Source organism: Larimichthys crocea, chromosome XVII, assembly GCF_000972845.2.
Source record: "Larimichthys crocea isolate SSNF chromosome XVII, L_crocea_2.0, whole genome shotgun sequence".
NCBI lineage: Eukaryota > Metazoa > Chordata > Actinopteri > Sciaenidae > Larimichthys > Larimichthys crocea.
The window spans coordinates 29,069,517-29,093,064 of NC_040027.1; the positions used below are offsets into that span (position 1 = coordinate 29,069,517).

General features: G+C 37.6%; 3 protein-coding genes across 6 annotated transcripts; 2 read left to right on the forward strand and 1 right to left on the reverse strand.

Moving 5' to 3' along the window:
* Positions 1 to 919: 919 nt before the first annotated feature.
* On the reverse strand, positions 920 to 10,187 carry LOC113747957 (GTP cyclohydrolase 1-like). 2 transcript variants are annotated; one of them, XM_027289957.1, is made up of 6 exons: positions 10,150 to 10,187; positions 2,521 to 2,630; positions 2,322 to 2,377; positions 2,208 to 2,239; positions 2,031 to 2,115; positions 920 to 1,788 (listed from the first exon to the last, which is right to left on the reverse strand). In XM_027289957.1, the coding sequence occupies exons 2-6, from the start codon at positions 2,587 to 2,589 to the stop codon at positions 1,659 to 1,661; spliced, it is 372 nt and encodes a 123-aa protein (XP_027145758.1). In that variant the 5' UTR covers positions 2,590 to 2,630; positions 10,150 to 10,187; the 3' UTR covers positions 920 to 1,658. The 2 variants fall into 2 exon arrangements, with proteins under 2 accessions (XP_027145758.1, XP_027145757.1); XM_027289956.1 differs by lacking the exon at positions 10,150 to 10,187 and adding an exon at positions 2,895 to 3,156.
* Positions 5,773 to 7,650, forward strand: LOC104928403 (GTP cyclohydrolase 1 2). Its single transcript, XM_027289955.1, has 6 exons — positions 5,773 to 6,115; positions 6,393 to 6,502; positions 6,650 to 6,705; positions 6,788 to 6,819; positions 6,912 to 6,996; positions 7,238 to 7,650. The coding sequence occupies exons 1-6, from the start codon at positions 5,854 to 5,856 to the stop codon at positions 7,365 to 7,367; spliced, it is 675 nt and encodes a 224-aa protein (XP_027145756.1). The 5' UTR covers positions 5,773 to 5,853; the 3' UTR covers positions 7,368 to 7,650.
* A 172-nt stretch (positions 10,188 to 10,359) lies between the features above and the next one.
* On the forward strand, positions 10,360 to 22,458 carry LOC104928409 (phosphatidylinositol 3-kinase regulatory subunit gamma). 3 transcript variants are annotated; one of them, XM_010742691.3, is made up of 12 exons: positions 10,360 to 10,427; positions 12,832 to 13,574; positions 14,988 to 15,140; positions 15,584 to 15,680; positions 15,893 to 15,991; positions 17,315 to 17,495; positions 17,827 to 17,952; positions 18,161 to 18,303; positions 18,383 to 18,559; positions 19,738 to 19,809; positions 19,899 to 20,060; positions 20,241 to 22,458. In XM_010742691.3, exons 2-12 carry the CDS (start codon positions 13,322 to 13,324, stop codon positions 20,428 to 20,430), a joined length of 1,653 nt encoding a protein of 550 aa, XP_010740993.2. In that variant the 5' UTR covers positions 10,360 to 10,427; positions 12,832 to 13,321; the 3' UTR covers positions 20,431 to 22,458. The 3 variants fall into 3 exon arrangements, with proteins under 3 accessions (XP_010740993.2, XP_019125387.1, XP_019125388.1); XM_019269842.2 differs by having other exon boundaries at positions 17,830 to 17,952; XM_019269843.2 differs by lacking the exon at positions 17,827 to 17,952.
* Positions 22,459 to 23,548: the final 1,090 nt, after the last annotated feature.

The window sequence follows — 23,548 nt, forward strand, 5'->3', positions numbered from 1 at the left end:
AATGATAAATAACAGTTTTGTGAAGTATAGTCCTGAAAGAGTGTGACCTAGACAGCCTCTGAAGCATTAACAGTCTAAACTCTGTTTAGCAAGTGAACATTTAGGTAAGTAAACTTAATTAAACTTACTGAAATTGATTGTGATATTACATTACATTTGCCAACTGGGCCGAACAGAGGGACACATCAACAAACATTTATGATAACAAACAAACAATTCCAAGATTTGTTGGTGGGGACATCATTAAAAAAGGTAATACTATTGTGCTGAAACTGATGCATTTAAATACACAGAATAGAAAGAGCAAGTTGTAATAGTGGTGGAAGAAGTACTTAGATCATTTGCCTAAGTAAAAGAAGCATTGCTGCAGTGTCCTAGACTTTTATTTTACATACTGTAGAGTAGCTTGTGAAGAAACCACAGAGGATTAAGAAAATCTGAATTTGCAAAGTAACTAATAACTTAAGTACTTAAGTACAGTACTTGAGTAAATGTATTTACTGTAGCACCTTTCTACCACTGACTGTTATCGTTTTCATCCCTACACTGCAAACAAATTCATTTACAGTGCATGTTTAATTGAATACTAGACAAATCATGATGCAACTACATATTCTGGCAAACTGTGAAAGTTTAAAGGATGTTTATCCCGTTGTCGACCCTCTGATGGTCTGATGAATGAAGTGTGACTTATGGAGAGAAAAATAGTTCTCTGGTGTTCCATATTTGTTGACTTTATAATGTATAAATGTTTTTATTATGACTAGTGATCTATTTCATACACATTACACTCATGTTGCTTAATTTAGATTTTAAGAAACTGATGAGCAGTTGGAATCCAATGGCGTCAGTGGATGAGTGTATGTAGTGTAAAAGTGCAGTGGTCGTAAGACAAGAAAGAGTCGTATAATCCATTTACTATTTGTCAGTCCGGTGAGTATTTATGCTGACAGTCAGAAGTAATAAAACACACAGTTAGTATTAGTATAGTATACAGTACTAATACATAATTTGGTTATTTCGAATTAAAGGTATCAGTTCTTGGTTTATCACAGTGTGCATGCTTCTAGTCGTCTTTATAAAATGTAATTTCAATAATGAACAAGATTATTGGGAACCATGCACCCAAAACAGTGTTAAACTATTTTGCATGCCTTAATATCACATGCTTTCATTCAATACCATCTGCTGTATTATGAAATATATATTTTAAAAAAATCAACATACAGAAAACTTAGAGTGACATTTAGTTTTATCTTAAAAACATTTTTACATTAACACAGTATTTAGCACCTTTCATCTGAGAGACAAACCTGTCAATGTTTAGACTTGTTTTGTGATGAAGAACAATATTTGCAAAAAATTCTATATTTAAGTTAACATCGATAATACATAAATATGACATTTTCAGGACTCTGAATAACTTATTAATGTTATTAAAGAAGGGCACCAGATGACAGGAGAGAGAGGGAGTGAACAAATCAGTGTCCTTGACAATCACCGTCTCTTCATGGCTTTCACGAAAGATGGCATCATTGTACATGTACACAGTGTCTAGCACCTTTCATCTGCCTCACAAAGCTTAATACAACAAAAATCTTATCTCAACTATGAACACCACCAATCAAAGCACTGATCTCAGTAGAGGTAAAATATTTTCACTTCCTCGTTATGAGGGAAAGGAACTCCTCCCTGGTCTTAGGATCATCATGAAATGTTCCCAGCATGACACTTGTAACAGTACTGGCGTTCATCTTCTGCACACCTCTCATCACCATACACATGTGGCTGAAATGAACAAAGGACGATCTTTTAGTTACTGTACATCTCTTAAGAGTAAGTTATTGATTTGCACAAATTATTTCTTATAAGTACTGCCCTTTTCACTACATCTAGGTGACCACAAAACTACTATTTTAAAATACTTTAACATAAACGTAGCCAGGAGACAGTAAAAAACAATGTTCACTTCAATGCAAAAGATAAAACAAAGAAAGAAAGAATTGATGAAACAAAAGCTGAACACTCACACGGCCTCAATCACCACTGCCACTCCAGAGGCCTCCAGCGCCTCAGAGATGGCTGAAGCAATCTGTTTGGTTAGACGCTCCTGAACTGTGGAGAAAGTCAAAATGAGATTACAAAGGAAGATGTGAGTCTACAGGATTATATCTATATCTAAATCATAATTATATAGTTAGTTTGACCTTGAAGCCGCCTGCTGTAGATCTCAACAATTCTGAGAAACAAAAATAAGGACAATGACACACATGTCTAAGAGTATGAGAGTGTGTGTGTTTAATGTATGTTTAATCACATACCTTGCAAGCTTGCTAAGTCCAACAACTTTCTTGTTTGGGAGGTATGCTATATGAGCCTGGAACATTAAAAAAAAGTCATCATCATGATCAGACATATTAATGTACATGCTACAAAAATGATTAATTTCAGTAAATATCAGTGATACATAAATATGACTTATTCAGGACTCTGATTAACTTATTAAAGTTATTAAGTTACCTTGCCAAAGAAGGGCACCAGGTGATGTTCACAGAGAGAGAACAAATCAATGTCCTTGACAATCACCATCTCTTCATGGTTTTCATCAAAGATGGCTTCGTTCAAGATATCTGTGGATTAAATGTTAGCTTTACATGTTGTGTCTATACTGGGGCAAAGGATGAAATCAAGTGAGAGGGGTGGATAATTTATCCATTTATCAAAAAAATGAAACGAGTCCATGACAATAAGCTTAAGCACATGGTGGGGCTGCAGAGCTGTCATAATGCATTATAGCAATCATTTATTATTATTATTTTTTTCTAAACTAATATAAAAAGTCTTTACATTAAAGTTTAGTTTTGAACATGATAAAGAAAATAAATCTTTCTTACCATGGACAGTTTCTTTGTAACCTTTAGTGAGGAACTGCATGGCTATGAGAGTGTGGTATAGGCTTTCTCAATGTGAGGCAGCTTGTCCTCATCTGCAGCATTCTTGGACTCCTTCTCATCTCTGCACCAACCATTGTGTTTGGACATTTTCAGGTAGTCTTCAACCGCTCCGTTCATCTCTGAAGCATGGTGATACTCCATTCTGGCTCTTAGCTCTACTTTCAAGATGCTGCAGGATGCAATGAAACAGGCCCAGTGGTATGCTGTTAGCTCAGTGGTGTCAGAGAGGACGTCCCCTTGGTTTTTAAAGCCTGACATGAGACACTCAGGCTACAGCATCACAGGAACCTTAACACACGCTTGCAGGACAAATCAATTTCAAATTTCCTTGCATCACACGTCATGCAGTAATTGACTATCATGAGACATAATTCAAAATACCTCCAGAGCAATGAATCTGTCAGATTGTGACAATTACTCCACAGTCTTACTCGGCCTGATGAGTGTGTCTGCTAGTTAGAGTCACTTATTACTAAAGAACAATAATTGTAATTCTAGGAACAATACACAGGGAAAGGCCATAACAATATTCCAAGAAGCAGAAGAAAACCATGCAAATCTGAGGAAAATGTATATGCCTTGTGCTACCAAATAATATCCTGAGGACAATGGAGTGAGAAATTGTGTAGTATTTGACGGCATTTGTTCCATTTGCCACTCAGCTTTCGAAAAAATGTTGAAATGTTTCACCCCAAAAAAGGTCCAGCTGTACATGTTTTTGTACATGTTGAGCACACATTTACCATTTACCAATACTTAACAATAAAAAATAAATTATATTTGATTATGCAACAGGAGGCATTGCAGGATTGCTGCTACACACAGTGGAACACTGGGACTTTTAGCTTGTTAACATGTATCACTTGAGCAATTTTACAAAAGAAGGTGTCCTTTACCGTCATTATTTGGCACAACGGCGATGTGGTCATGATCTGTAGTGCCTGAAGTGCCAATTAAATGGTAAATTTCAACCTTAAAGGTAATATTGTCTTAACAGTTGCCAACTAAATAAAATATAATGAAGTTGTATTCATATTGTGCAGCAATTCTCTTTCAAAATAAACATTTAGTGATTCGTTTATACTACTAGTCATCACACTAGCAAGCTGGTCATCATTTCAATGTGACAACCATGTCATCTGCAAATTTTAAAGTGTGCATGTGCTTTCACTGATGTCTACAGCCAATGTGGTGTAAGAACAATGGACTGACTGGACACGATGCAACACTCTTTGGGGATAGTCACACTTGGTTAACACCATGCAAGTAATTAACTACAAAGTGAGCATCAATTCAATTTGATCATTTATTACGTTATGTGATCATGGCATCTCTTCTTGGTTTATGAATGTGTGCTGATGTTTTAACAGTTTGAACACTTTAAATTGATTCTCTCTACCACCAGGAGAGTCTCACCTCTAAGTAAACTAAATGGGAATAAAAGTACATGTGTACTGCTACTGCTGTGCAGTTAGTCAAGGCAGCATCGTGACACTCAGCAATCTGGGTGTCGCTCCTGACACGTGCATATACGTCATCCCATGTCATGATCCAATAATTAAACAGGTATTAGTAAGAAGAGGACAAATAGAAACTGTAAAGTCAAAGTAAAGTCTGATGTGGCTGGGTTCATCTTCATGTATTATTAAGATGTGTGAAGATACCATTGTCCGTTAAAGCACAAGACAGTCAGCAGGATGAAGGCTGGTCTGGTGTTCAATGAGATGCTCTGTTGTGACGTAGAATGTGAACCCAGATGTCTGGAGTCAAAGTCAATCTATTTCTACATTACAACAGAGCTTTACTTTCTGTATTTTAACCTAAAGAAATGTGGCAGATATCTCTATAAAAAAAAATGTTTTAATCAGTTTTAAGAGGTGAAATAAAACGTGTTTGAAACAAAAACCATGTAAATCTATGAAAGAAAATTAGTATGTTTTGCTAGATTTGTCTATTTCCCTGTGTTTTCCTGATGTTTCCCTGCCCTTCCTGTTCTGTCTGTTTTGTCTAGTCTCCCCTGTCTGTGTCTCTAGTTTCCCCTGTCCCCTGTCCCGCCTGTTTGTCTGTTTTGTCCTCCAGCCGTGCCACGATCAAGTTTATGGAATATGTAGTGGGGACACTGTATCTAAATGACATGACATTTCCCTTGTCGATAACCAATAAGTTTATGTTGGCTGATATCAAGTTATTAGTGTAGTGTTTCATAAAGGATTTTTTTTAGACTAGGCTTTTTATGTTTTCTATGTTATATCTTATATACTCTATCCTCATTCCTATTCCACAATTTCATCGAATAAGGTGGTGATGGCTAGATTTTAGTGTGTTCACTCTTATTCAGCTTCATGTTGCTGCCCCATGTAGACAGGATTCAAAAGAAGTCAAGACGTGCATGTTAGTGCTGCAAGCACTTAAGACTGGTCTTTTGTGACCTCACAGCAGAGCATGGGACTTAAAGGCTTTTAAACTCAAATCACAGGATCAGTATAATGCTACTCCATAACATTTGATGGGGGGAGACTTCAAATTGATTTGTACAGTAACCCTGTCAATGTGGAAAGTTTCAGTTTACTCTTGACAAGCTGAAATCAGACAATTATTTAAATGCAGTCATCTCTTGCATGGGTGTCTAAACGTTGAAAGATTCATTGCTCTGTATTTTTTCAAATTAGACCATGTAATTTCGAGGTATTTTCGAGGAATTATGTCACATGATAGTTAAATACTGCGTGGCGTGTGATGCAAGCGCGTGTTAAGGTTCTGTAATGCTGTAGCCTGAGTGTCTCATGTCAGGCTTTAAAAACCAAGGGACGTCCTCTCTGACACCACTGAGCCAACAGCATACCACTGAGCCTGTTTCATTGCATCCTGCAGCATCTTGAAAGTAGCGCTAAGAGCCAGAATGGAGTATCACCATGCTTCAGAGATGAACGGAGCAGTTGAAGACTACCTGAAAATGTCCAAACACAATGGTTGGAGCAGAGATGAGAAGGAGTCCAAGAATGCTGCAGATGAGGACAAGCTGCCTCACATTGAGAAAGCCTATACCACCATACTGAGTGAGCTTGGAGAGGACGTGGACCGGGAAGGACTTCTACGTACACCACTACGTGCAGCTAAAGCCATGCAGTTCCTCATTAAAGGTTACAAAGAAACCGTCCAAGGTAAGAAAGATTTATTTTCTTTATCATGTTCAAAACTAAACTTTAATGTAAAGACTTTTTTTTTTTAGTTTAGAAAAAAATAATAAAGGACAGAACATCTTGCTATGATTGCTATAATGCATTATGACAGCTCAGCAGCCCCATCATGTGTTAAAGCTTATTGTCATGGACTCGTTTCATTTTTTTGATAAATGGATAAATTATCCACCCCTCTCACTTGATTTCATCCTTTGCCCCAGTATAGACACAACATGTAAAGCTAACATTTAATCCACAGATATCTTGAACGAAGCCATCTTTGATGAAAACCATGAAGAGATGGTGATTGTCAAGGACATTGATTTGTTCTCTCTCTGTGAACATCACCTGGTGCCCTTCTTTGGCAAGGTAACTTAATAACTTTAATAAGTTAATCAGAGTCCTGAATAAGTCATATTTATGTATCACTGATATTTACTGAAATTAATCATTTTTGTAGCATGTACATTAATATGTCTGATCATGATGATTACTTTTTTTTTTTTAATGTTCCAGGCTCATATAGCATACCTCCCAAACAAGAAAGTTGTTGGACTTAGCAAGCTTGCAAGGTATGTGATCAAACATACATTAAACACACACACTCTCATACTCTTAGACATGTGTGTCATTGTCCTTATTTTTGTTTCTTAGAATTGTTGAGATCTACAGCAGGCGGCTTCAAGGTAAAAATAACTATATAATTATGATTTAGATATAGATATAATCCTGTAGACTCACATCTTCCTCTGTAATCTCATTTTGACTTTCTCCACAGTTCAGGAGCGTCTAACCAAACAGATTGCTTCAGCCATCTCTGAGGCGCTGGAGGCCTCTGGAGTGGCAGTGGTGATTGAGGCCGTGTGAGTGTTCAGCTTTTGTTTCATCAATTCTTTCTTTCTTTATTTTATCTTTTGCATTGAAGTGAACATTGTTTTCTACTGTCTCTTGGCTACGTTTATGTTAAAATATTTTAAAATAGTAGTTTTGTGGTCACCTAGATGTAGTGAAAAGGTCAGTACTTTAAGAAATAATTTGTGCAAATCAATAACTTACTCTTAAGAGATGTACAGTAACTAAAAGATCGTCCTTTGTTCATTTCAGCCACATGTGTATGGTGATGAGAGGTGTGCAGAAGATGAACGCCAGTACTGTTACAAGTGTCATGCTGGGAACATTTCATGATGATCCTAAGACCAGGGAGGAGTTCCTTTCCCTCATAATGAGGAAGTGAAAATATTCTATATTCAGTTCAACTGAGGAAATCGCTACAACAAGCAACAACTTGTTTACTGCCAAATTGCTGTCTTTCATGGCATTGGTGGAGAGTCTTCTCAAGCTGATATTTTTGTATGTATTTATGTTATTTATGTTACCTAGCTTGAATGTCACACACAGGGAAGGTCTCACCAAACAGACATTGAATGTGAAATCACATGGTCGTGATTTGCATTTGCATTTAATTGATGCAATGGTGCTTCAATTACAACTTCCAATGCTAATGTACAATGAAAATAAACTTATTCTTATTCAAGGCTTTTTTCTACTAGTCTTTATGTTTTAAAAGGACAATCTTTGTTTTTCTAGATGGTACTGCAGGTCAATTATGAGATTTTTAAAGACAGTGTAAGTATAGTACAATCTGTTTAAAGTATTTATGATATATATATCATTACATATTGAAACCAGATTATCCATGCACTCTGCAGTCAGAGATGAAAGGATCTGTGGACATTATGGGCTTAATGAGGTGGAAAATTACAATTATGTTATTCTCTACTTTCCTCCTCTCTCCTCTTTATATTGTTTACAAATTGTCAAGATCAAGATTTGACAAGAAATGATGGAAAATTCACAGAACAGTGAATATTTGAGTTGAAATGAAAATAGATCTTTCTATGTCAATCATGCACTGATTTTTCACCAATATGACGAGGTACTCAAAAGGCTGTTTACTTAAACAAATAAGGTAATAAAATAATATTTCAGTTAATGATTGTTCATGTCACACATTGTACATTGTAAACCAATTATGGTTGACGTCGTTGATGGCTGAGAGATGCTTCTTCTCTTTTTCCTCTTTTTTGCCTGCTACTATATTGTAAATCGCAGTGCACTCTGCTGGATAAACTATGCAGTAACACAACATATCAGCACAAGCCTTTTTCCTGCATTATATACACTGGAAAAAGAGATTTAACAAGATACTACCATCTACCATGTGCCAATTACAGCTAATATTATTGTATGACCAAAATATTGGTCAGTTGGTTATAATTTGTGGATTTTTGGACAATACATTTGAGCTAGATTTGTTATATAATGTCCAGATTATTTGCTGTGTGCTTTGTTTACATTTATGTGATTTCATATAGAAACACGTTGTTGAAAGGTATACATAGTGGATTTGTTTGTTGCTGATTAATGCATCTCAATAATGACATCATAGATCAATAAATTAAGACATTAAATACATTTCAAATAAACAGCAAAAATGACTAATCCATAAGAGTTAATTGTTGGGTCTCTGTATTTAATATTACAAAGAGTACCGGCTAGATCTGCTCTATATGGAAAGAGTCATGAGATAATTTTTATCAAAAAGGTGCAGTAAACTCACAAACATCAAAAAACATCCACAAACCAGATAGATATTAAGTAACACATTATAGAAACGCCTTTTAGGAAAGTATTTATCCTGCCTGATTCAAGCAGATAAATCCTGGAACAAGCAAACAAATAATGGATGACATTTACAATAGTGGCATGTTGCATTTTACAGCAAGGCTCCACAAATCTACTGGGCTCCATAATATTCCTTTTTGGGATCCCGCCAAAGCCATTTGCATGAGAAAATCAAGTCTGTCAGTGTGTTTATGAAAATGTAGAAAATAGATAATTATCAGCTGAATGTGTTGGTTATGCACTGCTAGATAAAATGAAGAGGAATTAGCAATACAGTGTACGACTTAATAATAATGCAGATTATAATGTATGACAGAATGTCATTCAGAAGGTGTATAAATGAAGGTATAAGGCGGTAAAATACACATGAGCAGAGCAATACATATTCTTTTCTGTGCTTGCTTGTGGCAGTTTGTTTAACGTTTGATATACAGTAGGTGTCCTAGTTTATTATTGCAGAACCTATATGTCTAAGATTGCTAGAAATAAGGCCATTTTTATGAGCAACATTTCACCTAAATAACAAAAACTATTTAATTGACTCCATATTCTACAAATGTCCAGTGAGCCAAAATGCAGTGAAATCATTTATCTGCATTAAAAGAATTTGTCGCTTCCTTCTCGTTTGTTCGTCTGTAACCGAACTGGCTGGGATATCATGGAGCGAGTTGGGATGGTGGGGGGCTGTCTGCTGTTTTGTCTACAGTGTCGTAACATTTTTTTTAACCAGTTACTTCTGCACCACTTCTTTCATTATGCTGATCTGTGAAGTGGAACGTAACGCTGGCGGAGTTGAGAGGTCAGGGGCTCCCACTGCCTAGATACATACAGTCTAATATTAGAACATTTCCTTGATTTGTTAGCAGCATCTCTGCTGACTCCCGAGCACATGGCAACAGCCTGGCCAATAGGATTTCAGGAGACCGCTAAGCCCCCTGCTCTGTATAGCAACAGTGGCATCCTTCCCTTATTTATTTATATAGTTTTTTTTCCCACCGACTCATTCTCGTGCTCCTGTCCCCCCACTGTGCAGCCACACACTGCTCTCAAACTGTGAAAGAGTGAAAGAGTTACAGTGTGAAGAGTAGTGCTGCTCTTTTACTTTTGCCTTTCCTTTATCTGCATAAGCTCTAAAACCTACATCATTTTTAGTGATTTTTTTCTAAACTATTTAGATTTTTTCTAGGTTTGTTTTATACCGCACGCCATAGATGAGTGGAGTTTTCTTCCATACGTTGCATGAAAAAGTAAAAACAAAGTGGGAAATGTCTTGGAAAAAGCTTGATTTTCATGAAGACACAAGATGCATCGAAGAAGACAAGAGGAAATACCTAGAGGAATGGCATCGTGGGAAAATGTGGCACTCAGAGGGGACTGACCACGTCCAAATGGAGAGGATCTTTAAAAGATGGAGGACACAGGAGCAGAGGCAGTATGGGATAGGAGGAGTTGGAGAGGTGGGGGGGGACACAGGATGGCGTGAGGACCGAGGCCTGTGGTTGGTTTGATCTGAGCCACGTGTGCGTCCAGCCACGTCTTCTCGCCGCTTCATGGATGTCGATGGAACATTGGCTTCCCCTGCTGCCCGGTCCCTTCTGTCTTGGCCCAGGTAGGTGTGCACTGTCCGGTCCTGCTGAGTTTCCTGATGATGTTTAATTTTTTCAGTCGGTTATTAACATCAGAAGTTGCCATTTTGAAAGTTCTCTGTATGTTCAGCCTCCATATCTATTCGTCATTACCATCATTACCAGCTTTGGTACAGTACGATGGAAAGCTTAAAGGCGGTGAGAAATGGCGTACATCAGCGTCATGTTTCGGGACACTGATCAATAACAAGATTATGACCGAATATTTAACGAAAACAAAAACAGAAGACAGTCATCATCTGCAATTTTTAGTTGCCTGACACTGTGAAAGTACGGGACATTTTCAGAAGATTTCTGCTGTTGTTGTAACATACGTCATGAGATTTTTTTAGGATTCTAACTTTGCTTTGTATGAACAGGGCAAACACCATTTTATTTATTTTGATTAGGTCAACAAATCTGACTTACACACATAAACAGCAACGCAAATTAATAACGAAAAAGGTATGCAATTATTGGAGTTGGGGAATAACACATATGTGTGTCGTCCCAGATGAATGCATACATACTGGAACGTTTTTTAAGACACAAGAACTATGTGAAGAAGATTGCAGGACTTCCTTTAAAATGATTTACTAACATGCATCGTCTTAACAGTGAGTACTGGACACGGTGTACCATTGACATTCAGCCATGGACTCAAGACTAGACTTCATTGGCTGCGTACCATTCAGAGTATTTTGATGTTGACGCTATTTACCACTTTTACTCTGCAATGTTGTGTCACTCAGGAAATTTGGTACGACCCAATACTTCTTTAATAGATACAGGCCACATTATAAATCATAACAACACCAATACAGATAAGCAAATTTAAATCCTCGTATAAACATTTTTAAAAGCTTTTCAATGATGAAAGCTTTGATATTCCTGACACCTAAAATTGATGTTGAAAGCAAAAGGCTATCCAGATTAAGAAAAAAATGACATGTCAGTGAAGCTTAATAAATGTATTTTCAAGATTTTCCAGTTGCAGTTTAGAGTTACATCAACTATGACTGCTCATTTTTCTGTTAAAACAATATCCATTATAATGTTTGCAAACAAAATCAGATCTTTCATTACAATAAATATTGATTACAAGGATGTTTCCTCTTGTAGAACAGCTAGACAATACCCCTACTTCACACCCCTTCAATAGGATGTCACATTGTAACGGGTAGAGGAGGATAATAAACTGCTGACTAATCCCAGATGCTTAGGAGAGGAAGAGGATTTAGCTAGCCCACCTCAATTATTTACCATGTAACAGGTTTCATGATAAAAGACTGTATCTGACACAGACTTCCCAAAAATCTAAAGCCTATATTATCTTACATGCAGATACTTTTTTTCCTCTTCCTATCAACAGTGACACCCATGGAGATAAATGAATATGTTTTTGATGAGACTGTAAAGCCTTGTTACGGGTTGTTTTTAGTGCAGATCACCGTGACAATATCAGCATGTTAAATGTTGATCATGGGACAAGTAGGTCCAGTACTGAATTATCACATATAATCTGCTTAAATACTGTATGTTTGAAGACATTCTGTTAGAGCACATATTCACTACCACACATTACATTTTTTATACTTGATAGATGGACAGCTAGGTTTCTGTTTTTATTAAGCATCCTCGGAAGAGTCTGGATTATGCTTGATACAACCAGTCTCGGCTTCCAGCTTGGTCCTGCTCCTCTCGATCACTCTGAACATTAAGAGGGATGCCGATAAAGCCTTTAAACATGCTACAGTATGTGCAATTTTAGATGAGTATGTTGTGATATATCACATTTCTCAATCAACTGAGAAAATGTTTATGGAAGAAATGGCTCGACAGGAATGTGTGTACTTTATTTATCAAGTGAATTACACACCTGATAATTCCAATATTGCCACGAAGCAGTCACACTCAACAATGTAAAAAACAGATTTGTAAATGGTTATGGACCACAATCTAACTGTTGAACTACACAATTGAATTGGAAAAACCTTTGACAGATGACAAATCTTTACTGTCTCACAGTATATGGTGCCGAACATTTCACTGCATACTGTAAACATGACATTAACAGCAGTGGCTGAGTTTATCTTGCCCTGCTTTACAAGAAGTCCCTACAATACTCAGGCCGACAATGCCAGAAGTTAAATTTAAAAATTACTGAGCATTAACACACTGGGCAGCAGGTCTGGAACATGAAGGGGTAATGAAGGGTCAACTGACTCAAATAGCAAAATAACTAATGTATTAGTATATGGCTAGAGTTATTAAACAGTGCAGATTATTACACAATTATTAGGCCAGATGTTCACATGCACAAAGGATTATTTCACCTTATTCTACAGTACTGAGTCTCAAACTGTGTTTATGCCTGTTTTGTTTTAGGTTTTCTGATATGAAATGATACACAAGTCCAGAAGAAAAAATCAAACAGCCATGCTTCAGTCTGTCACAGTCGGTTTACAGCTTAATAACTAGTGTCAAGGTGTCTATGAAGCAGGCACTGTCCAGTGTCCAACTGTGGTGGTTCTGGGAATATCCCAGGTATGATTGCCTTAAAGCGAATGACTGTAGCGCAGAACAGTGATCGACTTTAGAGAAGTCCCACTGCAGTATAGAAAAGCGAAAACACAGCATCCACTGGCAATGTCAACGCTCTGCTCTGTGATGAGTTTAAACCGGGAGTTCAGGCTGAGGAACATGCTCTACCTCGACAATACGGGGCAGCCCTAAACTCTGCACCATCACCCTCTCTACCCTCAGCCATGAGTGTAACTGTAAGCTGATAGTATGTGATCAACTCCAACGTGGCACCTGCCATCCTGCTGCTTCACCAACTCGATAAAAAGTTGGACTATTAGTCTGTGTTGTAAAAATGGCAGAAGAGGGTTTCCAACTCAGAGCAGAGGACAACGGACTCCAACCAGCTGATTTCCCAACGTCATCGCTAGCATCCCTCCATCTCAGGGACGAGGCTGCAGTCATCAACGAGAGCACCAACCATATGGTGGATAATCCTGAGCCCCATTCTGTATTGCCTGTGATGATGTCATCACCTCTTACCCAATCACGACAGGAGACAGACATTTCCATGGCTACTAGGCCTGAGCCATCACCAGCAGTTCAAGGTAAGACTGAAAGGTGCTATATTGAGCATTTTTGAGTAGAAATACAGACACATTTTTAATAATCATTCTTGTGATTTACTTCCTTTTTCATGTGTGCAACAAAGCAGATTTACAAACCAAACCACTAGGCTTTGGAAAGTCTTCTTAAATTCTCATATATTTACAAGAGAAGAGCAATATGATGTTATTTTATTTATTACAGGGTTAGTAAATAATATGATGATGTTTGATTTGTTTGACAAAATCATGTGGCACAGATGCTATAGTCACTGAAGCTCTTGATTTCTCAGAAACAAACCATTCAGGCTATAACATGAGCTTACATTAGACGGTTGATCAATCTGCTGTTTACTTCACCAGTTCACCAACGTATCATTTAGAAAAAATGGCCCTCACAATTCCTCAAAGCTCAAGGTGACATCATAAAATAGTTTAGTATGTCTGACACACCAAAACCCAATGCTATGCAGTTTACTATGACAATACTCAAAATCCAGAGGCTAGAACTACAGAATGTTTGAACATATACTACAATTAATCAATTATTAAAATAGTTGCCAATTCATTTTGTGTTAATCAAATGCTTAATCATTTATCATAGCAGCAGGGATCACAGGGTTTTAAGGGCTTTGTGAGTTGAATGATTCACCTAGATTTAAGATCAATTATATGCAACTTTATTAGGTTTTTATACCAGGCAAGTTTTGACAGAGTTTCACTGTTTGTGGGTCCGGGATTAATGAGTTAACGCCCATTCTCATTTTACAACAGCATACATATGATTCCTTGAACATACACGTCTGCAGTAGCAATTTAATGCATCTCCAGGCATGCCACCACAAGTGCTGAAGAGATGATTTACATCAACTGCTAATGCCATGCCTCTCGCAATGCACATGCATCAGTGCCCCATACTTGTACACAGAAAGAAATGTACAAATAAATGTAATGCTTTCAGAGAATGTCTGACAGACAGGTTCTCACCTTTCCCTGCCTCCCTAATACCACATTAACACACACACACACACACAGGAACAATAAACACAAACAGAAACAGTGGCACATCAACTCCAGTCCTTCAGGCTGACATGGCATCTCGTTGCAGACAGCTGTTGTTTGTTAGGCGAGGCGAGGCGAGGCAAGGCGAGGTCGAGCACTAAGCAGAACTGAGTCTGGCTGAGTGTGCCTGAGTGTTGAGGAGTGCCCGTTCTGGTATTTTAGGCAGTCAGACAGTGTCACCTGTCAGCAGACTAGTCTGGACAGAGTCTCCCACATGGTGCAAGACTAAGCAACACAACGATATCTCCCTCTGGAGTCCTTGTCAGTGGGCCAGCAGTGTCTGTTGAGCAGCCACAAAGTGCAGATAGCCACATACAGACCTGCCTCAGTCCTTAACACTGGGTTGCTGTACAGTTGATTTTGCAGAGTTCTTGGAGCCCGACACAGGTCAAAGCGACAGCGAGGCTGAGGCTCAGACCCTGACAGCGTTCCTGCAGGACCTTTCCTCCCCTGTTGATCATGATGATGTGTTTCCTGCCCTAAGAATTGGTATTGTCGAGGAAGGAGGTACTCTTCAGCATCTCTTTGTTCTGCATGTTAGAAGTGTACTGTAACAGATCTTTTGTAGCATATTTAATCACTTTTGTCAAAAATAAGTTAAAATATAGACCATATGCTATTACAAAATGACTGTTAGGACAGACTGCTAGTTTTTATTTTTTAAATTTTAAATTCATTCATTCATTCATGCATCAAATTTTTAGCCTGTCCAGTTTTGTAGTTTTGTCATTTTAAAAATAAAAAAATTAACCCTCTAAATTACCTGCTGCTGATTGATTAAAAAAATATCATTATATAGTCAAATAGAATAAATGGATAGAGACTACAATGGACTGACTTGTCTATTATGTCATTTTTGTATTTGAAGAATAAATGAAAGCAAACCCCAACTTTGAAACAAAAATGATCCTTGATTGATTTTTCCTTGATTTTTTTGCTTTTGTGGTCAGAACGTCAACCGAACAACAACATATCCAAAGAAATGGCAGCCAGCTCTGATGACAACCATCTGTTTGATGCAGAGTGGTACTGGGGAAATATCTCGAGGTATTGAATGCATTTATATGGCTAACATAGTACAGAAAAAATTAACTCCAAAATTAGGTCCAGCTCTTTTGTGTAAATCCCTTTAAAATTGACAGAAATGGCAGTACTATATGAAAGTTTCAGACATTTGAGACTCATTTTGTCTGCAAGTTGTTTTCCTAAAACTCCTGCATGAACTGTTTGAGACCTTATTATCCTTTGTGGTTATCTAGAGAGGAGGTAAATGAGATGATGAGAAACACTCCTGATGGCACATTCCTGGTCCGAGATGCTTCCAGTAAGATTAAGGGGGAATACACTCTCACACTGAGGTAACTATTTTTGAAGTCTATTATGTGCACATGTATATGCTGTTTTTGTGTGTTCATAAAATATACAACATTGTCATTACATTTAATAAAATAAAACTGGATATGGGTAGCGTTTTAGCCTTTGAACTGCTAATGCTATAATAATTATTAGTCCCCTGGGTGTCGTGGGAAGGCTATGTTCGCCACAAATCGAATACATGTAGTCTGAGGTCAGTTATCATTTCCTGGTTTCAAAGTCTAACTTTAGTTTCCTGGTTTCACACAGTCTTAATTTAGTTTACTGGTTTTATAATGTAACTTTATACATTTCCTGGTTTCTGTCCAATATTAGTTGAATCAGGCAGACTAGGTTTCATATATAAAACTTTGTTGGTAAGAGTTTGGCGCAGACCCGGCGGTCAGCAACATAACACCCTGTCTACAGACGATGTGTTTCAGTTGTGATTTTCCAGTCATCAGTCTCAAATTTGTCTGAAGGAACAGACACGCTCCAACTTTACTCAATCCTGTCTACACTGTCTTACTTACACTCTGCTCGTGCTTCATATGCCTAACTGTGACCAAAAGCTCTTTTTAGACTTGAGGTCTACTGCGCATTTTCATACGTCCATACACTGTTTATTGTGCTGTAAGAGGTAAAACTCTTCTTTTCTGGAAGCACAGCAGTACTGGTGCTAAACAGACCCAGTGTACACTGCCAACTTTCTGGCCTCACTTCACGTTTGAGGTAGAAGAGATGTTGAGTGAATTGTAAACACTCTTGGTTGAATGTTGGCATCTATGCATTTACATGAGTGGGTTAAGCCTAATAAGAAATGCCTCACATATTTCTATATCTGAAATACATTGCACACTGATTCCACAAGTGTGATGCTGACCGGCTGCTCCGGGTTGCATTAGGAGTAAATATATCTCACACCAGCAACACTTGTGCTAGAGTTGTGCAGGCCCCGTGAAATTTCTGGATCACACAGCAGGCGCATAAAATTTCCACGAGTCTAAGTGTTAAACTCGGAATATACGAGAATAGCTGTTAAGCTTAATTCTTTCTCTTTTTCTAAGTAAGGAAAAATGAAAAATTATTTCTTATTGCCACTTGCTGCACCATCAGATATTTGATTTGATGGGAGGGGTTAGCAGTTGACATGAGCTTTTCTTAGTAAACAGAAAGAATGGGGCAGCATTAAGAGATGCACAAAGTGACATAATAACATAAAAACAAGTCAGAAAATACTTTTAAAACAGAAAAAGGCTTTCCTTTGACTAGAATAAATCTAAAAAGTACATAACGTATGTGTGTATGTGTGGCTTTGACTTCTGCAGAAAGGATGGCTCCAACAGACTCATAAAGATCTTCAGTCAAAGGGGGAAGTACGGCTTTTCAGAACCACTACCCTTTTCCTCCATGGTGGAGCTGATCCAGTATTACCAGAACAAGTCTCTGGCCCAGTATAACTCTAAGCTGGACACACGACTACTCTACCCCATATCCAGATACCAGCAGGTACATTTATGAGGCCTTGAGCTGTAAATGTGTGCTGTACAACAATTATTTAGCACTGTTTTAAATTTTTACATGTATAATTACTAAATATTAAAACATAATCTTTTTATTTTGTCTTGTTGTAAAAGTTTATTTTTATGATTGTGGATTTGGCTGAATCAGAACATGGATAGTTATTTTCTATGATTCTTTTATTTGTACAAACATTTTAGTGACAGTGGAAAGAACGTAAAATGTTGCAGCCTTCTATTAATTAACTTTAGTTCAAATCAGACTAAATGCATCATAGATTTTAGGCTCCTAAATATCCTGTACATTCTTGTCTATATAGCAGCAGGTTGTGATGGAAGTTGACATTGATGCAGTTGGAGAACAGCTGAGGATATTTCAGGATCAATACAAAGAGAAGAGCAAAGAGTATGACCATCTGTATGAAAAGTTTAACCAAACCTCGCAGGTACAACAGCATCCTCATCATTGAGACTTAATTTAAAAAAATAACACGGGGCTTTTAGCAGTTCAAAGTAATCATCTAAATATTAACACGGGGCTTTTAGCAGTTCAAAGTAATCATCTAAATATTTATTTATTTATTTTTTACTTATGAAAGCTTTACTACAACAGAGCCTAAAAGTTAAAGTACATTTGTTTCCATTCCTCTCCAGGAGCTGCAGAGCAAACGGACAGCCATAGAGGCTTTCAGTGAAATCATTCGGATCTTTGAGGAGGAGTGTGAAACTCAAGAACGCTACAGCAAGGAATACATCGACATGTTCCTCACATTAGACAGCAGTGCAGAGAGTGACAAGTATGTATGCTTTTTATCCACAGTGCTAAAATGTCACTTTTTATGTATTTACTAAAGATTTTCTTCCACCTTCTCCCAGGATTCAAAGCAATTCAGAGGAGCTGCAGTCGAAGGTGGAGGAGATCCACAGCAGCAAAAAGAAGTTGGAGGAGGAGCTGGGGAGGAAGGCTCTGGCTCATATGGAGGTTGACAAGAAAATGAACAGCCTGAAGCCTGACCTTATGCAGCTGAGGAAGCTCAGAGATCAATACCTTATGTAAGTTCAACCCTTCAGCAACTCAAGTACTAGATTTTATACTGGTGGAGAAAGGATTCTTGTACTTCACTGGCCTGTGATGTATAGTCAGAATAAATGAACGCTTCTGGATGTACTGTATCAATCAGGTCAATCAGTCTTAGAGTTGTCTGCATAGGGTGACCACACAAGGGGTCCCAAACCTGGTTAATTAACTGACAAGCTAACACGTGGTAAAATCCATCTGTGATATCACTGATAAAATGTTCAGTTGAAAACAGTCTGTGACATACCGGTGACATGCCAGTGACACAGCTGAGTTGTAAACATAGAAAAAGCAATCAGCTGTTATCAGTGTTACCACAGCTGTGGATTTCCAGCATGCTCAGGCGTTCTACACTGAACAAAAATAAACATCTTGAGTTGAATCAAGACTTTTTTGCACTTTTGCGCACAATTTGTTAACAGACATGTCTTTGCCAAGATAATTGATACAGCCAACTTGCCACTCTAAAATGTGCAGTTTCTATGACATAACATGATGCCACAGATGTCCCAAGTTTTGATGGAGCATGCAATTGGCATGATGACTGCAGGAATGTTCACCACAGTGGTTGCCAGTGAAATGAATGCTGAACTCACAACCATAAGCTGTTCCGATGTAACAATCTGGCAGTAACTGCAGATAACTTCATTTGAGTGCTTGTCAATCTCACTGGGGTCTTCAGATGACTGCAGTGTGTTGTCGTAGCTGACTTGAGAGTCAAAGTTACTTAAAAAAAAAAAACACACAAATTGACAATCAGAATGATGCCATCTGCCATCAATTAGCTAGTGAACAATCTCCATGTTCTCCTCCCATGTAAACTACTGATAGTCATACAAGTCTGCTGCAGAGACACAGTGAGAGAGACGTTATCTGATATATCTGATCTGAGTGTTTATTTTACAAGTACAGTAAACAAATACCTGGCTGGTACCACATTGGTTTCAATCAGCCATGTCATTTTTTTCATGTCCATTTTTATAGTGTCTATTGATGGATGCATATAGAAAATTACAATGAATATTGATATGCTTTAGGTGAAGCCTTCTGTATCATCTTTTTGGCTTTTTGTTATCTAATATAATTAAGTTGAATCTTACAGCATGTTTTACACATATTGTTGCCTTCTGACTGTGTTTTGCTCGTGTTTCAGCTGGCTCACACAGCAAGGCACTAGGCAGAGCCAGATTGATGATTGGCTAGGCATCAGGAATGAAGAAGAAGAGTGAGTATCCTCATTTTATTCAGATTATTATTGATAACTGACATTTTTCCCAACTAATTTAACCCTACCACACCCCCATCTTCCCTTAGCCCATACACCCTAGCAGATGACACTCACCAGGAGGAGAGAAGTTGGTATGTTGGTGGTATGAAACGGAAGGAGGCAGAGGAGCTGCTGAGGGGAAGGAGGGACGGGACTTTCTTAATCAGAGACAGCCAGACTCAGAGAGGCTCCTTTGCTTGCTCAGTTGTGTGAGTACTATCAGCATTTAAAATTAAAATTAAATAAAATAGATTTTTCCCCTCTGTAGGTGCAGTGCAAATTAAACCTAACCTTGTCTGTGTTGGCCTTTGGGGGTCAAACTACCATAAATTTTTATATTTTATTTATTAACAGTGCATAGACAATGACTCTCCTTTCGCTTCATGCAGTGTGGATGGGGATGTGAAGCACTGTGTGATCTATAGGACATCCACAGGGTATGGCTTCGCTGAGCCCTACAACCTATACTCATCCCTGAGAGAGCTGGTCCTGCACTATCGACACACATCCCTGATCCAGCACAACCAGCAGCTGAATGTAACCCTGGCCTGGCCCGCTCTCAGCCAGCAGCCCAGCTGAGACACACCAGCACGCCACCCTGATGCCATTTTCCCTAAAGCTTCACTGTATTTGCACTGAGGACGCATCAATACGGACACTGTTACCAGACCGTAACACAGCACCGGTTAGTGTCACTATATGAGAGATTTGGATATCTAAAAATCCTACACTGGTAAGACCTTACAGCAACGAAAAAAGTTTGTTTAGTTCATTGTCAGCTTTGTCAGTTAAATACATTACATATGCAGCTCCTGGTATCAGTCAGACTGGAGCCCAGCGCTAATCTACTTCTCCACTTTCTTTTTTAAAGCTATTACTACTAATATTAAAAATCCCATTTATTTGCCATCTGCACATACAGCTTGCAAAACACAATTGGGATTAAGTGCTTAGCATTTTACAGCATTCAACATTGAATTAAATCTTTTGCAGCAGTACTAAAATAATACCTCAACATCATGACAACACCAGTACTTGTATCAACAAGTTTCCCAAACCTGTGCTGGTATTAAAGTTGCAAAAATCTTAACAGTGTATTGGTTTATGATGACATAATAATATATGGATACTAGTATCTAACTTTCAGAATACTAATACTAAACTAATTGAACAAAAAAGCTGATAAATATAATTTGGCTGGTTTTCTTTCTGTATAAAAATGAATGATACATTTCAATGGTGGAGAGAATGTAATGGAAGTCCTAATCCACACATGACATTTTAAAAGGCACGTACAATAAATTTGAGAATACTGAAGCAGCAAATATTCTGCTTTGAACAGTATCCAAAGTCATGGTCTTTGGATTTCTGGCTCAAAACAAACACTAAAATAATGTCCAACAATCCATAATGCTCTGTATTTTGTGGAGCCAGGCAAAATTTACTATGAATATATGTATATATGTTAAATCTATATAATTAGTGCAGTGCAGTTGTAATGTTTAGTTGCTTCTGGGAAACTGAGCTCAGGATGAGACTCTGCACTACCAAGCACATGTGCATTATGGTTAGTGTAGGAAGTGAGGAGACACACAAGCACTTTATCCAAAACAAGACAACCAGAACAGACACAGAGATGAGAGCTGTGCACCATAACACTGATTCACATACTGATGTTGCTGGTTGAAAAGAAGTTCAAAGTTTTTATTTCATTAATTAGGGATATAGAAATTATTTTATTACCGACATCTGTGAATCATTCAGTTTTAACACTGAGTGAAAACACTCGATGGTAAATACACTTGTGTCCTGTCTTCATTCTGCACATTTCTGGACTATCTTCAGGACATTACAAATGAGACACAATATGAATTTGTGGATTCTACCTCTGAAGTGTGTTTATGCTTTAAAAGCATTGTCATTATAGCTTCTTTCAAATTATTCTGATGGCAGACAGAAAAATAGGACAATCATGGTAAATTTTGTATAATCTAAGTGTTGCTTTAAGCTCACTCACTTTTTAAACACTTATAAGTGTTAGTAATAATATATGAGCGGGTATTAACTGTGAAGCAGCAGACACAAAGCACAGGCAAATACTGAAAGCATTTCTGCATGTCGTGTACATGCAAAACACACTTACTTAGGTATATTTGAGATATCAGTCTGGCTCAGATCAGTCTTTGATGAGTCAGACAGGTGTTTCTTAATTTCTTTATTTCTTTTCTGAGGATTTTGGTTGGAGTCAGTGATCTAAAAGACTCTGGAGCCTGATGTGAAGTGATAATATCTAAGTCTTTTAGATTTCGGGTCCTGGTTGAAAAGTGCCCTTAAGTGTTCCTGTTCCAGCCGTCATAATTTACTTTATTACTCTCAGGACAGGTGTCTTGGCCCGTACATGAGTGTGATTTTAGGTGTAAACAAAAATGTTGTGATGAACTGAACACTGAGGTTTGGCTACAAAAGCATGAGTACCCTGGAGTGCCCTCAAGAAAAGCGTTATCAAAGGTAGTTACCATTTAAATCAAAAAATTATATTTTGTAAATGTGAGTCAAATAGACCTCATTTCGCTGAGTGTTACCACATTGAACTTACATCACACTTGGTATGAGAAGAAAAACAAAACAAATCCCCCTAAAAAAAATTATTATATATATATAGAGATAGCAAAATGAAATATATGTATGTATGTATATATATATATATATATAGATAGATATATAGATATATATAGATAATTGTTACATTTTACCATGACCTTAAGTGTACAGCTGGAAGAGGCCAAAATGTATATCAAAATTATACATAATATTTAAAAAGGAGCTGTAAAAAATGTGTTACTTTTACACATTAAGATATATTATTGACCTGATTTTTTGACCATGTCTGCTTGAATTCTGCAGGCATGTTGGCTAGCATTGCTGGCTAATTAGCTACTAGCTAACACGGTATGATTCCAGCTATAGTGGACCAAATAACAGCACATTGGAAATCACTTGTTTGATAAATGTTGCTACACAGCTCTCCTTAAGTGTGAGGTATCTTCAAAATGGTGATGGAAAATTTGTAGTCTGTAGTGATATATTTCATTTTGAAACAAAAATTGTTTACATGTCAGGCCTATAGGTTACCCTATAGGTAACAGGGATTCCTTTGATAATGCACTTTGTGAGTGGAAATGAAGCGGTGCTTGTGGTTACGGTGAATCACTCAAAATACAGGGAGAATACAGTAGTCATTAAAACTAGCATAGTCAGTTTGAGTTCATTTAAAACATATAAAAATAGTTAATTTTTACATTTACATTGATTTGATTACAATACTTTCATTTTTCATTTCCTGTTAAATGAGTCACCTTAAAATGCACTTCTTTCTTAGCTGTTGTCCGTCAAACACATTGATGCTCGTTGCGTGACTTGAAGTTATCAGTTTATTGCCATGAAGGGAGTTGGAAAAATTGTGTCCAATTCCTACTTCGTGGCAGTGAAAAAGTGTAAATGTTTGATTTTGCATGCCACCATGTGTAACAGATTACTTAGGTATTATATGTATTACTAATCAGAATATGGACTACGGCTGGGTGCTGTTTTGTTACCAGTTCTGGTACTATAACTTCACCCTTGTTTCATGGTTAGCCGTATTCTGTAATGTTTTTTTTATTTTTTTTGCTTTGTGTCCATTATCGGTGCTAAGCAC

Excerpts from the sequence above, each read along its gene's own strand:
- LOC113747957 (XM_027289956.1), bottom strand. The coding sequence starts at position 2,934 with ATGCAGTTCCTCACTAAAGGTTACAAAGAAACTGTCCATG. Across the intron at positions 2,116-2,207 it reads CTACAGCAGGCGGCTTCAAG|TTCAGGAGCGTCTAACCAAA; the intron begins GTCAAACTAACT and ends CTTTCTCCACAG. Across the intron at positions 1,789-2,030 it reads GCAGTGGTGATTGAGGCCGT|CCACATGTGTATGGTGATGA; the intron begins GTGAGTGTTCAG and ends TGTTCATTTCAG.
- LOC104928403 (XM_027289955.1), top strand. The coding sequence starts at position 5,854 with ATGGAGTATCACCATGCTTCAGAGATGAACGGAGCAGTTGAAGACTAC. Across the intron at positions 6,503-6,649 it reads TGGTGCCCTTCTTTGGCAAG|GCTCATATAGCATACCTCCC; the intron begins GTAACTTAATAA and ends TTAATGTTCCAG. Across the intron at positions 6,706-6,787 it reads GGACTTAGCAAGCTTGCAAG|AATTGTTGAGATCTACAGCA; the intron begins GTATGTGATCAA and ends TTTGTTTCTTAG.
- LOC104928409 (XM_010742691.3), top strand. The coding sequence starts at position 13,322 with ATGGCAGAAGAGGGTTTCCAACTCAGAGCAGAGGACAACGGACTCCAA. Across the intron at positions 17,953-18,160 it reads AGTTTAACCAAACCTCGCAG|GAGCTGCAGAGCAAACGGAC; the intron begins GTACAACAGCAT and ends ATTCCTCTCCAG. Across the intron at positions 18,304-18,382 it reads AGCAGTGCAGAGAGTGACAA|GATTCAAAGCAATTCAGAGG; the intron begins GTATGTATGCTT and ends ACCTTCTCCCAG.